Source organism: Anolis sagrei, chromosome 3 (assembly GCF_037176765.1).
Source record: "Anolis sagrei isolate rAnoSag1 chromosome 3, rAnoSag1.mat, whole genome shotgun sequence".
Lineage (NCBI taxonomy): Eukaryota > Metazoa > Chordata > Lepidosauria > Squamata > Dactyloidae > Anolis > Anolis sagrei.
In genome coordinates, this window is record NC_090023.1 from 239,071,731 (window position 1) to 239,088,880 (window position 17,150).

The 17,150-nt window shown below is 39.6% G+C and overlaps 1 protein-coding gene across 1 annotated transcript in view; it reads right to left on the minus strand.

Annotated features, from left to right (window-relative positions):
* Nucleotides 1-3,223: 3,223 nt before the first annotated feature.
* Nucleotides 3,224-17,150, minus strand: part of LOC132770620 (phospholipid scramblase 2-like) — a 29,601-nt gene continuing 15,674 nt past the window's right edge. The window contains exons 4-9 of the mRNA XM_060767763.2: nt 13,945-14,084; nt 12,875-12,917; nt 10,842-11,062; nt 8,614-8,775; nt 5,471-5,632; nt 3,224-3,620 (exon numbers count right to left, since the gene is read on the minus strand). Coding sequence (XP_060623746.2) covers nt 3,564-3,620; nt 5,471-5,632; nt 8,614-8,775; nt 10,842-11,062; nt 12,875-12,917; nt 13,945-14,084 — 785 coding nt within the window. The 3' untranslated portion in view covers nt 3,224-3,563. The remainder of the gene's footprint in view (nt 3,621-5,470; nt 5,633-8,613; nt 8,776-10,841; nt 11,063-12,874; nt 12,918-13,944; nt 14,085-17,150) is intronic.

Here is a 17,150-nt window from a genome sequence, read left to right on the forward strand (position 1 = left end):
AGGTTTCTCACCCTTTCCCATTGGAACAGTAAAGTTTGAACTTGGAACTCTGCTCTAGCCTAGTGTCATTCTTCCGTTCCATTTGTGTCCCAACGGACAGGCTGCTGTCTGCTGCAACACTATGGTCCTGATCGGAAGCATATAGAGAGTGATGCATCTGAATAAACAAGTCTGGGAGCTTGTGTAGAAAATCTGCTTTGTTTATAGAAAAGAAGCATTAGAAAGGTTTCATTCCCAATGGTGGGTAAACTGAAAGAGGTCTTCCCAACTCACAATGGCAGCCACCATGAGCAATAGAGATGACTGTCATCCATGGTTGTTTCTGTTGTGTTGTGGAGTGGATGGGTGCATAAGTCCGCTATTAAAACAGGGATAATGATGTTGTTTCTGATGTGGCTCATTGGTCAAAATGGGTTTAGTGTTGGGGCTGCATCCTGAAATGTTCCCTTTTCTTCTTGGAAGCAGGTGGCAGTGCTTTTTTCCCCTTACCCCCAGTTTTCATAAAAATCTCATATACAGCTTCCCCAAACAATTTAGATCATTTTTTAAAAAATAGGTACTTAAATTAATACAGGACACACCAGTGACAATGGCCTGAGATGAAAACTGCAGAGTCAGTATTGGTATCCTCCATAAAATATGCTTTAACCAATTTACTAATGCCCTGTGAAATACGAACCTCCTTAGAAGAAATTTGCAGAATTTCTTGGCCCACTTAGCTGTCCTGGCAAAAAGTGATATCATAGAAGGTGTTCCAAGATGCATTCTACACTGGAAAGACTCTTTTTAACCTTCACATTTTTGGAGGGAGGGTCATAACTATCTCTGGGGAGTAACACAGTTGACATGAGAGCTGCAACAAAGGTATCAATAAGAGGGACTTTTCATTTTTCTATAACCTCAAGAGGAAAGGAACAGTCCTGAGGTACATGAGTGAATCCATTCTCCCACCATGGTACCTGCATAACTTCAAGAAAGGGGGATAAGACACACCTTGTTTATTTTTGGGTTGTGATTTCTGGAAATTTATCCAACACCTTCATCAGAGAGTGAGACCCACTCTCCAGGGGCCTATTCAAGTGTTTTCCACCTTCCTTAAGAACACAGCAAACTCTTCAGGAGAAAATAACTTGACTGGAGAATTAAGAGAAGGCTCCAGAGGGAACTGAGAGGAGCCTGCCCTCACCTCCCAGAGAAGCGGGAAGTGGGGGGCTGTGGATACCAGAATACTTTGCAATTTCTGTTATAGCAAAACATTACTGAGGTTTTTTCCTAGGCTTTGGGGGACAGGGCAGAGAAGGGGATGCAACCCTCTCAATTGCACAACTGAACCGATGGGTATCAGGTGATGCTGAAGACAAAGAGGAATGTATTATTTGTATTAATTGCAGCTCAGAAACTACAATTGGTACAAATATTGGCTGCCAGATTACTAACTGGAGCTGGCTATATGGAGAACACAATATCCCTATTAAAGCAGCTGCACTGGCTGCCGATAAGATGCTGGTCTCAATTTAAAGTGCAGGTTATTACCTATAAAACCCTAAATGGTTTGGGGCCCTGTCTACCTTTGTGACTGCATCCCTCTATGTACAATTTAATGCTCAAGCATTAAAATATGCCAGGGAGGCACTCTTCTCAGTCCCACCACTGTCAAAAGTGTGGTTGGTGGGGACGAGGAAGAGGGCCTTGTCGATGGTGGCTCCCCGGCTTCGGAACGCGTTCTTCAGGGAGACTAGGCAGGCCCCCACACTGTCTTCCTTCTGTAGGTATCTGAAGACTTGGATGTTTAAACAAGCCTTTGATAACGTCTAGCCCAATGGTTCGCAATCAACGATACAGCACTGCACTTTTATCCCATGCCCTATTCCTTAGCTACAATTTGCACTATCCCATTCACTTGTCTTATTTACAATTTGGCCATGTCAATTTGTCATCATAAGTCATTGGGCATTGTTATGAGTTTTAAACTGTTGATTTTATATGCTATCATTTTTACTTTATTGTATTGTACTGTGTTTATTTTTTGCTTTGTCTTGGCACATTGTGCCATACGTAAGCCACCCCGAATCCCTTCAGGGAGATAGAGGTGGGGTACAAAAATAAAGTTGTTATTGTTATTATTATTATTATTATTATTATTATTATTATTATTGACTACTTATGGCATGAACACACTTTATTATATTATATTATATTTATTTACCACTCTTCTCCCATAGGTGACATTCAGTAGTCTCCTTTAGTGTCCTCTTTGGAGCTTGCCACAGGTATGCATGCTTGGTCTAGTATTTAGCTGAGGAACTGCTCAAACCAATTCCTACTCACCTTTGCCCCCCTGGCTTGTCACAGCCTGTTGGACATAAATATAAACCCACCAGCAGCAGTCTGGATGGAGAACTTGCCCCCCAACAAAAATGAATTAGAAGTAATCAACATCAATTATCCATGTAACCAAAGCTCTGTGAAGTAAAACATTGACATGCAGCTCTGCTGCCTGAACTAGCACAGTGCCTGGTCTTCTTTTAACTATGATTTGCTATTTTACTGTGCTGTGTTTTTATATTTACATATTGCACTGAATATTTGCCTTTGTATTTGGAAGCTGCCCTGAGTCCCTCTGGGGAGAGATGGTTTAGAAATAAAATTTTATTATTACTATATTATTCTTGCAAGGGTAGATCAACCTTCCTTTAGAATAAAACATGTCAAAGATGCTATGCTCATCCACGGAGCACTCCTTGTCCAAAGAGACCTCGGTGATTAGAATGTTATCTGTTTCCCAACTCAGGGTAGAATTCCTGTCCAGAAAGAAGGGAACTAGCACAAAGTCCTAGAATTTTTTTTTATTCTCAAATGAATAAAATCACTCAATATGTGAAAGAGGATGGAAATAGTGTGGAGGAGCTACCTCTCTCATTTAAGTTGAAGGAAAAATAACTGAAAGCCTTCCCACCAGAGTTTGTGGGAAGAGCAAGACTTCAAGATGTCTTTCCCATACTGACAAAAATGCCAATGCCATATAATTATAAACAACAACTGCTATACATGTCTTCATAGAATTGTCACTGCAATTTCCCTCAGTTTAATATTTTTACTTGTGTGTGTGTGTGCATGCATGCATGAGGTAGAGAAAGAGATAAAGAGCCTTATAGATGTATGCACACCATATGCACTGTAGAGTAAGGTGCTATTTGATTCCAATAAACTGCTGGAGGCAATATCATAAAAGTTTACTTTATGTTATATGTACATATAAAACACAGACATAGCCTTTGGTTTTAAAGTCACAAGGCACAATATTTTTCAATATGTGGAATGGCTCCATGACGCTGCATATGGAAGAGGAAGGATCCATCTTATTATGAATACACTGGACATATAAAAATAGTTATATAAACAAGTATAGAGCAGCTTTCATAAATAAATGCTACAGGTGCAAAAGATGTAGCCACATTACCAATTTTTAAAATGAAAAAAAAAACTATCAGAATCTTCATTTACGATAAGCAAGGACAGAATTAACACAGTGTTTTCCTCTGAAGCAGTGTACAGGCCACATGTTACCAGACACCAGCTCTCTGGTTACGATCTTGTCCATGTTCAAAAAACATGAAGTCCTACAAAAGAAGAAACAACAACAAATAGTAACTGATGAAAATAAAAGTAAAATATAAGTTTTTTCTATTTTAATTTTGATGGCTTTAACACAGGGACATGGCTCTAAAAAGTAAATAAATAAATAAATTGGGACTCACAAATGCAACTTACTGCCATTACAGCAGAAAAACTTGAAAACATGTTTGAAGTAGGGAGTGTTCCTATTTTTGTTGCAAATCTCAAAGTAAAATTCTGACAAATATGGTCAAGAGCCAGCTGTACTGATACAATAGTAATTAAATCCAAATTCATATGCCTATCAACCTACTTTCAACATATCCAAATTTTGCACAAGAATTTAGAGTATTTCTGTACTCTGGAAAAAATATGGATTTGGCACAAATTTGTAGAAATGAAATATTATATAGTTAATCTCTCCTTCATAGTATCCCCCTTTTGGCTTTTTAAAATTTTGGCTGTTTTAGATCTTTGTAAGGAGTTTGGCTGGGAGATTGTTCCACTCACAAATAAGAAAACAGTTTTGACAGAAAACAAGCATTTCTACAGGAAAAAAAAACTCACACAGCTAATGAGTTAATAGTATTGTCCAAGCGCAACCTAGGAAATGGTCAACTCTGTCATCTGAAGAATTGCATTAACCCTATAAACTCATGTGTAAGTCTTGAAATTGTAGTAGAAAAAATCAACCCAAAAACCTAAGTCAACTTATTCACAGGTCAATGTGAATACTGTGCCTTAACTCTTATATATAAAAAGAAGAAACCCCCTTCATTGGATGATGGAAGACCTAAAAGGGAGAACCTAAAAGAAGCATCAACCCCCTCTACTCCCTCTGCTGTGGCACCACTTCTGACCTTTTTGAATGCTTATGGGGAAATAGTGGAAGACCAGGTATGGCTTGCACTGGTGCTTTCCCTCTCTCTATGGAATGACCTTCTACTTATTCATGGGTCATATCAAAATCAACAATTTTGGCCCCCAAATCTGCTCCTTGACTTATATATGAGGATGACTTATGCCTGAGTATATACACCAATTCCTCATATTTTCGCTATCCATTTATATGATTGGACAGTCAGAAATTGGATGGTTCCCTTCCATATCTGGCTGTTGGGTTGCTTAATTGTAAATATTATCTAGAGCAATGGTACCCAACCTTTTTTTGACCAGGGACCACTTTACCAAGGACCATTTTGACCAGGGACCACTCTCCAACATTAGCACCGAAAGGGCTACAAATCAGTTTTTGGTCAACTTTAGATTTGCTTTGGTTATTTGGGCACTGATTCAGAAAATTGCACTGGATAGACCACATCGGCTCTGGTTTCTGATAAAGAACATATGCCATCCAGTAGTTGCCATCTGCTCACCCACAGAAAACCATATTTAATAATCTAGAGCTGATGTGGTCTATCCAAGGGGCTGGTCATCAACCGGAAAAAAAATGGCAAGTGGTGCAAAAGAAGTGGAAATAAATAAAGAAACAAATAAATAAAAAGGAGGCTCATGAACCAGATTTTCGTCCTCGTGGCCCACTAGTGGTCCCTCATCCACAGGTTAAGAACCACTGACAGCTACAGCAATGCAACTAATGACTAATGTCAATATTAAGTTGCTTACTGTAATTTTAGCAAGTGTCAACAAACCCCATCTCTTTTAATTAATCACTTATGATATCTACATGGCATTCTCTCCAGATATAAGGAACCAGATAGACTCAAAGGGCTGAAAGTGTTGCTCTGTATAACGTTATGGGCCTGATCTATGCCTCAAATTATATGGGCATCTGTTTCATCTCGATAAATAATAAGATTATGAATAGCAAAGCCGAAAAGACCGTTACACTTACAATGAGGAAGCAAGCCCCAAGCATGACAGCTTTCATTTTGACATCGAGGTCCTGTGGGAACTGGATGCCAAAATTGTCAGCATCTGTAAATGCCTCCCTTACGAAACCGGTCCACTGCTTAGAGATTTTTCCGACTGTGTTCTTCTCATCCTTTGACATCACCTTAGAAGAAAGGAGGAAGGAGGATGTGAAAAGGTGTGAATGTGAGCAAGATAAAATGTACATATGTGAGAAAAGATATATCAGTGCAGGCATATATTTAACATCCATGAAGCGAGTGCCAAGTGTTTTTACAGGTAGGAAAGGGAAGTTGCAAGCAAATATCTTATGCAAGGATTAGATATATTATTGTATTCGCTCATTTTTAAATTACCCATCTTTTAACCATTGGCCTTCAGGGTATTTTAAAAGGACCCATTACAAACAAATCATTCCAGCATCTTAAGAGTGATCACATTCTAAACAGCTGTCATTCAAAGTTGAGAAATTACAATTCTAAGAATCAGATACATTTTCTAACTACAGTGCTATTCCTTCCCTGCAAAAAGTGGGGGAAATGCTGAAAGCAATTCACAAAGTTGATAAATAAAAAATGATAATAATTAAAAATTAATGAATTATAATGAAAAACAGAAATAATTGGAAATAATTATTTGAAATCAAGTAGTATGAGAAGTAATATTTCTAAGCTCTCATTAAAATGTTAGATAGAGGCAGAAAACCACATCCATTATCTAAAAGACTAACAGTTCTGGTACTTGGAGAAGGCTGTGTGTTACCCTGACATGCTTTCCACAATCCTAGGAGGAATGGTGAAAAATGTCTTGATTCCCAAAAGTGGTCCACTCTTCACAAATATTGAAATTAAAGTATTTACATAGTTTTCCCACAGGAACAAACATCAAAACAAACAAAACTATGGACTCCATAGAATCAAAGAGTTGGAAGAGACCTCATGGGCCATCCAGTCCAACCCCCTGCCAAGAAGCAGGAATATTGCATTCAAATCACCCCTGACAGATGGCCATCCAGCCTCTGCTTAAAAGCTTCCAAAGAAGGAGCCTCCACCACACTCCGGGGCAGAGAGTTCCACTGCTGAACGGCTCTCACAGTCAGGAAGTTCTTCCTAAAGTTCAGATGGAATCTCCTCTCTTGTAGTTTGAAGCCATTGTTCCGCGTCCTCGTCTCCAAGGAAGCAGAAAACAAGCTTGCTCCCTCCTCCCTGTGGCTTCCTCTCACATATTTATACATGGCTATCATATCTCCTCTCAGCCTTCTCTTCTTCAACATGCCCAGTTCCCTAAGACGCTCCTCATAGGGCTTGTTCTCCAGACCCTTGATCATTTTAGTCGCCCTCCTCTGGACACATTCCAGCTTGTCAATATCTCTCTTGAATTGTGGTGCCCAGAATTGGACACAATATTCCAGATGTGGTCTAACCAAAGCAGAATAGAGGGGTAGCATTACTTCCTTAGATCTAGACACTATGCTTCTATTGATGCAGGCCAAAATCCCATTGGCTTTTTTTGCCGCCACATCACATTGTTGGCTCATGTTTAACTTGTTGTCCACGAGGACTCCAAGATCTTTTTCACACGTACTGCTCTCTCCAAGTTCAAGTTCACTTCTAATTTAACCCTTAAGTATGTAGTTAACAGTTCTGGAATATTATTTGGGAACAGGTATTGCTACAATAGGTCTGGGCATGTACCAAGGGTGGAAGCACACAGATTAAAAGAAGTATTAAAAGAGGACTCAAAATGCATGAAACTTTGCCCCCTGCCCCCAGGTGGCACAGTGGGTTAAAAATAATGATCTGCTGAATTTGCTGACCAAAAGGTTGGTGGTTCAAATCTGGGGAGTGGGGTGAGCTCCTGCTGCTAGGTCCAGCTTCTGCCAACCTAGCAGTTTGCAAACATGAATAGATCAATAGGTACCACTTCTGTGGAAAGGTAACAGCGCTCCATGGTGTAATGCTGGCCACATGACCTTAGCGGTGTCTACAGACAACGCCAGCTCTTTGGCTTAGAAATGGAGATGAGCACCACCTGCCAGAGTTGGACATGACTAGACTTAATGTCAGGGGAAACCTTACAGCCACTGGACTTTTGACATTAAAATGAGCTGTGCCAGGACAGAGGAGAGTGCTTTATTTATCAAGGAATTAAATTGAAATAACTTCTGCTATTCTTACTTGTGAAAGATAGGCCTGCTCTGGGTTTATAGGACTCCAGAGATTGTTTAGAAGAGGGGGGAGAATGTTGAATTTTTTTTAAAAGGTCCTAGGCTACAATTCCCCACTTTTGCACTGATTTTGGGTGACTTCAAGCATTTCTGACTTATGGGCAACCCTAAGGAGAGCCTATCATGTGAGTTTCCTGGCAGGATTTGTTCAGAAAGGCTACTGAGAAAGTGTAACTTGCCAACAGCAGGCTCCCAGCAGCCTTCCATAGCTGAACAGGGATCTAGATGATGGTCTCCAGAGTTGTAATCCACCAGTTGCCACTATGACTCACTATGATATTTTCAAAGTATTTTTTAAAATCCTATTTATACTTCCCTTCTTAAAATGAAAGACATCTATTTGAATCTGCTAGTGCAGTGAATGCAGGGGGTCACTTAGAGAGCTTCATTTCTCCCACTCAGCACCTGTCACCTCTATTGGTCTTTCATTTTTATGATATTCTTTTAAAACTGAGCCCAATTTTTTTTGGAGGGGGGGTGTGTCCCCGCCATGGTTTTTTTTATTTCTTTTCCTGGTTATTTTATATCCAGCAGACATCATTCTTAACCAAAAAATAAAACCATTAAACAAGATCAACAAGTAAAAAAGGAACTGATGATGTTCTACAAATGCTAATAACAAGAAGCTACCCATAATGTTTTTTTTTTTCCATTACTGGAGAACAGAATAGGTGTGCGAGGCAAAAGGGAAAGCTGCATCATTCTACAGGCCTTGGCCAATGGTAAAGAAAGATTGAGGAGCAGGTAAGGCTCCAAATGTAAAATTGTAACTCCCATCAGTGCTCATACTTGTGACTAATGTGTAGGCTAATTACTGATCAGAGTTGCATTTCAACAACAAATAGACAATCACACATGTTCCATCCTTGTGATAGAATACAGGTTCTAGTGTTACTTACTTCAAAATCAATATCTGAACAACAGCTGCATACTATGCAGGGTCCAACAATTTTAAGTACATCTTCACGGGCTGCATTCTGGATAGTGAATTTAGGTAAACAGGGACTCCAGGTCTGTTTAATATATCCTACAGGTGTGCCAGGCGGGGCATGAACTTCAAGCTAGAGGAAAACAACAAGATATTGCTGAATCAGAAAAAAAAGAGTTTTTGCTTCAATTCATTTTCCTATGTGTACTGAAATTCTGTAAAAAAATCAAACAAAACAAATGAACTAGTTTTATAGGGAGTTGAGTTTTGAAGGAGCATTGAATCAGTTAATGGATGATTAGACAAAACACAGAAACATAACAGAGGATCTACAACAGAACCTGAGTTGTACAGAAATCAATAGAATACAGAAAGATCTAAAAATTGCAAGAAGATGTTTCTACTTTCAAATGATCCCTAAGACCTTTACTATGTTAGTAGACAGGCATCCCCTAATAACTGTTTAGTTCTGTTCTTGAAAACATTGCTCACTCCAGCTGACAGGGTGGGAGGAGGCAATCTGAACAAAATACAGGAAGATGGGGAAAGACTTGTCTCCTATTCATTGATTGTTGCCCAGTCCTGAGTAGACTCCACGGTTCAAAAATTTGGATTTAGGTAAGTGCACTTTGGTGCAGCTACACAGGCAGAAAATCCCAGACTGATGCTGGGTGCAGTAATTTGCACCAGTCTTACTGTCTGGCCACAGCAGCGAGATAAAGCTGTGACTGTTCAGCATGGCTGAATCTATTTCAGCCCTATTGGACAGCTCTCCCTATCTCATAGTCCTGTCACCATGAAACTCCAAAGAACTCCTGGCTGTCCTAAAGCACAATTGTTGAAGTTTGCAATGATGCCCATGAAACGAGGAAAAGGAAGAAAAAAGGGAGGTAAACCCACTCCCCTCTCTGATGTAGACACCATTGCAAACATCAGCAAAGGCAACTTTTTAGGTCCATGATGACTGGGATAATGGCGACAAAGCCACAAAGGTATGTATTTATTTATTTAGACCATTTCTACCCCGCCCTTCTCACCCCGAGGGGGGACTCAGGGCAGCTAACACAGGCAACAATTCAATGCCAACAGTATCAAAACAACAATATAAAACAGCAATATAAAATCCATTACATAACAATTAGACAGTGATATTAATTAAAATTACACAATCACATAGAACAGGTGCCACCCCCCTGCCCCCACAGTGCAGAGCACAGGGAAAGTGTGGAACCTTGGTAAGGCTGTGTGAACAATAGAATCAGTCCCAATTCAGAACTGTTTACATGCCCCTGAAAGTGAAAGGAAGCTCTGGAGCATTCCCCAACTTTGGTTAACGAGAGGGAAAAACAGTGTTTAGCTGCCTTGTACCACATTGGGGTGAGAAGGACCTGTGTGGAATGTGGACTCCTCAAGGTCAATTCTCACCCTTGCCCTGGGTAGTAATATGACCCATGTAGATATGTCCTCTGTGTTTTAACAGGACCTTAGAAATGGTAGGTGTGAAAGGCAAAATCTATATAAAGTCTGCAAGAAGGAACAAAACTGAACAAAACGCCCCTCCAGTTATGATGCCAATACAAATAGCTCTCTGCAACACATTGTAAATATATGGAGGAAGAACCCCATAGTTAAGTCAAAAGTATCAATTAGTTGTGTACAGGCTGGTGTCCTGTTATGCTGCCATAGGTAGAATAGGGTGAATAAGGGTGGTTTTTCTGCCCCTTGTCTTCTGACTTGCTATGATGGAACTGCAGTCTAGCAACATTTAAAAGGTCATAGTTATCAACCCTGGGGTGGAGTATAGGGTAGGGCATCACTGAATAAAGACATTTCAATATGGTAACATCACAGAGCCATTTTTCAACAGTCTGGGGAAGGAATAAAAGAACCATGTAAGGGAGACCTTTATTTTTCCTCAGCATATGAAAATCACAGTCAAGGCCTGCTACTACCATGGTGACCAACAGATGCTGGGGTTGTTGTCCAAAACAGTAAGCTTCTCAAGCTCTACTTAAGAGTATATGAATTGTGAGGAGGGAAAGGCAAAGACAGTTCTGAAGGGAATACTGAGGAGTAAGCGAAGGAATGAGAGGACGACAACTAGTGTGTGGAATGAATGTCAGATATCTCACAGTGTCACATCTTGATGATTACATGGTTTTTCTAAAAAAAGAACCAGAGGAGTAACAAGCAATTTACCTCTTGCAAGCAGCAAGGAAAGCAGCAACTGGAGCATCTGAGAGGTCTCAGGAGCTCTATGACTTCCTGGCCCATATTGTCCATGATTTTCATTGTGAAGGGCCGTGATGGTCCACAGCAATTGCGTGTACAGCAATCAGACTCCTCAGCAGCAAAGTACACCCTTTGCCCCAAAGAATTCTTTATTTCATATTTGTTGCAAGTTTCAAAGCCAGTGAGGACTAAAAAGAAGAAAAGAGAACTATAGCAATCGGGTTGAACCAAATGCTCTCTCCCTGACAGGACCTTTCTCAGTAGAATATCTTCCCAAGTCCATCAATGGGGAAGTGGAAAAACAACATCTGCAGAGCCATGTCTTCTACCAGATATCAGCCAAATTTGACAGCAGTCACTTGTTAACAACCTGCTAATTTATCATAACAACTGCCTTGTATTTTAGAGAACATTATTCATTTTAAAAGACACACTATCTCAACCTAGAAGGGACACAACATTAAATGAATCTATATATGGGGAAGCACTAGGTAAGAGTTTAACTGAACCATAGAGAGAGCCTGTGTGTCAAGGAACATAGTGGTGGACCCTAATTTATGGAGAGACTCCATTCAAGAGTCCCCTAAAAGTGAATGATATGATCATATACAGTGGCCTTAATACACTAGACAAAAGCTGGATGGAGCTTCTTCACCCAATGCTTTGCCCATAGTATTGCTTGAAAAGGTTACTTGTTTAGCCTCACTTCCTAGATTTCCCCAGGTAATATGCTTACTGGAAGTTTCAGAGATTTGTAGTCTAAAAAATAAACTTGCAAATTCTGATGAAAAAGATATGAAATATTTGTTTCTAGAGAAAATCGTTCTCTTTTCTTTTGTGCCACAAAGGACGTGTTACCCTTGATCACTCTTGCTGATTTCAAGACGCCTTTGCATTGTGCATAATAAATGTATTTATATGCATTGTGCATAATAAGCGTATTTATATGGCTTACAGGACACTTCCCAGAAAGACAAAGCAATTTAAGCTAAAAGGTGCATTAATGAAATGAATATATATAAACACACTTTAATAGGGAAAGTGATAAATGTCAGGAAGACTGAGCAAATGAAAAAGTGTAAGTGTGGGAAATATGTTAAAATTGTACATAATGTAGTGTGGGAATAAAACACAGTCTTGCAAACTTGTGAAATAAGAACATGAAGAAAATACATCCCTATCACCTGTATAGAGGTTTTAGTGCCAGATAAGGACTTGCTGTTGTTGTGTGCCTTAAAAGTATTTCCAACCTATGGTGAACCTATTGCAGAATTTTCTTGGACCAGGATTCAAATTCCTGCTCATTCATGGTAACCCATGCTTGACCATGAGAAAGTCACATTCTCAGAATTAAGGGGAGGCAATGTCAAAGATCATTTTTAAAAAATCTCTGAGAAAAGCCTACAATAGTGTTCCCACAAGGTAGAAATAAGTTGAGGGCATATAACACACATTCCATTCCTCCCCAACACCATAAAGAAAAAAGTATAACAGTTGGAGATGTCCTATAAGTTAGGGGTGGAAATCATGAGATCCTTCAGATGTTTTTGGACTGCAACTTCCAGCTGCCTTAGCCAGCATCATCAATGGCGAGGAATACTGAGAGCAGCCTTTCAAAAACATATAGGAGACCTCGTGATTTCCAGCCCTGCCCTCATTTTAGTGACAATATACCCCTAAACATGTCTACTCAGAAGTAAATTCCATTGAATTAAATTAGATTTATTCCAAGATAAGAATAAAATGATTTCAGAGTTAAAAATTCTCAACAAAACCTTATAAAGGAGTGATGAGAAACGCGTGACTCTTCATATATGACCAAATATAGCAATTTACATTAGGCCTAGATGGCATAGCAAGTACAGGAGTAACAGAAGATGGAAGTTGCCAGCCAATAACATATGGAGAGTCACACATTCCTCATTGCTGGTTTGAGGAACCACTATCTGAAGTATCTTTTAATACATTACTACTAATATCAAATAGTGTTAGATACATACTTTCCAGGAGTTCAATCTGCTGATGAATCAGTATCTGATCAATCTGTTATAAGATTAAAAATAGATACATAAATTGCAAAACTGTTAGAAAATCATTATACATTTAGTTAAAGAAAGGATTTCAGAGTTTTCGCTGCAGGTTCTTCACTCAATCCTAAACACACACACTTAGAAACAACATTAAAAAATTGAAAATTAATCCAACTAGCTTCCAGGTAAATGTGTCATAATTTACAATTAGGGGGTCCAGTTCAATATCACTTTAAATATGAAAGGATGTCTTCATAAATGTTACAAGAAGGCATGGAGTGAGAAATATTCTGGGCTAATTTGTATGAATGGTTCCCTTCATATGGCAGAAGCCTGTGTGCGATTGTAATCAGTTCTGACAGCTGCTACCTCTGTCCACAAAAATCCTGTTCTACCCATCTCTCAGTGTTGTCATTGCCCATATTTTCATCTTTTGCTAGTACCTGACATCATCCCAAATAAAAGAAGGTAGCTGGCAGTTGCAGATAAATAGTATCACTGACACACTGCCATGAACTCTTGGCAAGAAACATTATGTGAAGTGACATTCCTGCTTTAGTATCTAATTGTGGATTGAGCCTTGGCTTAGCTTTTTGAAGCTTAGGATTCACTTCTGTGAAGTATTGCGAATTTGGATGAAAATCAGATATATACTCTAGTAAATGAAATATATCTATAACTTTTAAACACACATTACAATATTGGAGGCCAACTTCATGGGTAATATGCCAGTTTTGAATATTTTCACAACACTCTACTGGTGGTTGGATCTATGAAGGTGAGGAATCTCAAGATCTTTATGATTCCCAACCCCTTAGGGCCCTTCCACACTGCCATATAACCCAGAATATGAATGCAGATAATCCACAATATCAGCTTTGAACGGGATTATTTTCGTCCACACTGTCATATAATCCAGTTCAATGAGGATTTTATACAGCTGTGTGGAAGGGACCTTAGAATAAGAATAATGGAAGTTATTAGTCATATACTTGATAGTTATCAGATGAGAATAAAAATGAACATGGGGGGAGAGATACCTGGCTCAAATATTCCAGTCCAGGTGGACAGTTGGCAGGGGGAGGTGGTGCTGGCATCCACATAGCACCATTTGGCTGACCCTGAACTGGGGGAGCTCCATATGCCCCTTGATAGCTCATGGGTTGGTAGGGTGGCTGTCCTGGAGCACACATGAATAGAGAAAGAGAGAAAGAGAAAAAAAATGTTATAGTTCATACTGTGTAATACTTTTCAGGGACATATTTGTGCATTCTTTCCTTCTACAACAGAGAAATAAGAAAATGCACAACTGAAGTGTAGTCCTCCCCACTCACTCCTAGCATCAGATGCTGGGAAGGAGCTTTGAGTTCCTAGACTGTTATAGCACAACCCTACAGGCAGTCCACAACTAACAAATAAGATAGATTCTGTAGGTTTGTTTGTATTTAAGTTGAATTAGTATGTAAGTCAGAACAGGTACTTCTTTAAATGTAACCCCAGAAATAAATAAATATAAATCTATCTATCTCCAACTATTACAGGAACAGGAAGTGAGATGAAATATATATTTGGACAGTACTGAAAGGGTTAAGACCCCTCTGGCATTTGTGTTGCTATCTGTGCCTCTATTCAGAAGATTTCACCTCACTTTCTGTCCCTGTGATAATTGGATTTTGAAATTTTTGGCTTATTGTGCAAACAAGGACTGGTAATAAAACCTTCAGTGGAGACATCTTTTCCCCATGATAATTCTTTCAGGAGTAAATTTACCGTGCTAGGGGCAGATTCTTGTTATTTCACTCCCGTTCTTAACCATGAGTCATATATAAGTCAGATGTCTGTAACTTGGGGACTGCCTGTATTTCTATACAAAAATAAGACCCAGTTAAGTTGAAAGTGTTGAAGTTTCATCTAAATCTGCTGGTGGGTTGCTGAGTGACTGACAGATTAGTAAGGATTTCCAATATCTAATTGTTCAACAGCTATGACAAAATGACTTCCACTCTAAATGAGACTATTCAAATTAAGAACATTTAGTGTAAGCGAAAGTGGATTGTGGAGAGACTCTGAGCTCCATTCACTTCTGGCTTACAATTCAGAATTATTTAATTCTAAATTAGTATCATTTGCACAAGGTGCTTTGAGCTGGATCTCAGGGTTGCAGTAAAACATCAAGCAAACCAAAACTAAGTAAAAACTCCACAAGCCTCTAGCCCAGGCATGGGCAAACACTGACCCTCAGGGTGTTTTGGACTTGAGCCCCCACAATTCCTAACAGCCTACCGGCTTTTCAGAATTATGGGAGTTGAACTCCAAAACACCTGGAGGGCCGAAGTTTGCCCATGCCTGCTCTAGTCTGCCTACCTCTGATTAATGGAATTGTAGTCTATAGTGGTAGCACAGGGGTTAAAACTGCTAGTTGCAGGAAAAGCTGCTGACCAGAGAGTTAGCTGTTCGAAGCCGCAAGTTTGGAGTTAGCTCCCAACTGTCAGTCCTAGCTTCTACCAACCTAGCAGTTCAAAAGCATGCAATGTGAATAGGTACCACCTCGGCAGAGAGGTAAAAGGGCACCCCTTGCAGGCATACCTGCAAAAGACAGGTGATGTCTACAAACAGCAGGCTCCTTGGCATGGAAAATGGAACAAGAGCACCTCCCCATGGCCGGAGTTGAACATTGCTTCCAGATGCCGGAGATGAAAAGGGGAAGGCCTTTACCTTATCTTTTTATTGTATGTTGTTTTGTTTTTGTAAAAAGGCATTGAATGTTTGCTTTATAGGTGTACCGGCATCTGGAGGCGATGCTCAACTCCGGCCATGGGGAGGTGCTCTTGTTCCATTTTCTCTCTGAGTCTCTCCAGGGAGGTAAAGTGGAATATTATAATCATCATCATCATCATCATCATCATCATCATCATCATCATCTGACAACTACATAAATCTGGTATACTTCAAAGGACATGATATATTTAACTCTTCAGTGGGTATATTATCAAAGTTTGTTAAAGGTTTAAGTATTGTAGAGAGAGATAAAACTGTTTCAACATTCTCCACAACTGGCTTTGGTTTTAAAATCCTAAACAATCAGAGATGAGAGAAGATCCACTCATGCGCTGTTGTGAGATTTGATAGTGTGTTCCTGCATGGCAGGACTTGGGACTGGCTAGCCTCTGTGGTCTCTTCCCAAATCTATAATTCTATGACTCCATCAATTAAGGTTTTCACCAGAGAACATCATTTGTAATTGAAATTTAGGGTAGAAGTCACAGGACTTGGGGCCATTTTATATCCTGGCACTGCAGCATTGAAATTCTGTCCAGATGAAGATGCACTTAGTACCATCATTTGTTGACTCTTTCAAGGGCCAGGATTTCAGGTGCTAGAAAATCTCTACTTCTCCCTTGCTTTTTCAGTTCTAATATTTACTATTTAAATGCATTTCCAGCATTATTATTACTATGGTGGTGAGGTATCTTTGTTATTGACTGTGTGGTTTTCATTCAGTTAACTGGAAATCTGGGATATTTTCAAAATAATTAAAGGAGTACAGCAGCACTTGAATGTCAAAGTCAGAGGAAAAAAACAACAAGTTTACTCTTCCATTTGAACTAACCAACAAAACAGCAAAAGCTGTCTGACTGACATTGAGTTAAACTCTCAGTTAGTTAGATAGACTGACTGACTTGATGGGAACTTGTGAAGTAACTTATGAAACTTCTATTGTTTCATAATACCTGAGTGAACAAGGTTGTTACAGTGAAAACTGACAAGTGCTCCTGTACCTTCAATGGTTGTGTAAAGTGGGAGTTTCAGGTGTTGCCACACATGATTGTGCGGCAATCTCTTCTATACAGCTGTTAAATTGACATGATCCCTTTTGGTTTCAATCTGGCAAATGTAGGGCCCTTTCAGACAGGCCCTATATCCCAGGATCTGATCCCAAGTTTTCTGTTTATCTCAGATTATCTGGCAGTGCAGACTCATATAATCCAATTTAAAGCAGAAAACCTGGGATCAGATCCCAGGATAAAGGGCCTGTCTGGAAAGGCCCTCAGAGTTCAATCAGTCCAAAGGTAAATACAAGATAACAGTCATGATCATAAATACCCTAAAGGCATGAACAAATACCAGGTGCTGTAGGCTGTGTCTTGGAGGGAGAAACTGGCAAAACCACTTCTTGGAAAGTGTATTGGCAAAGCAACTTCTGAGGATCCCTTGCTTAAGAAAGCTCTATGCAATTCATGATGTT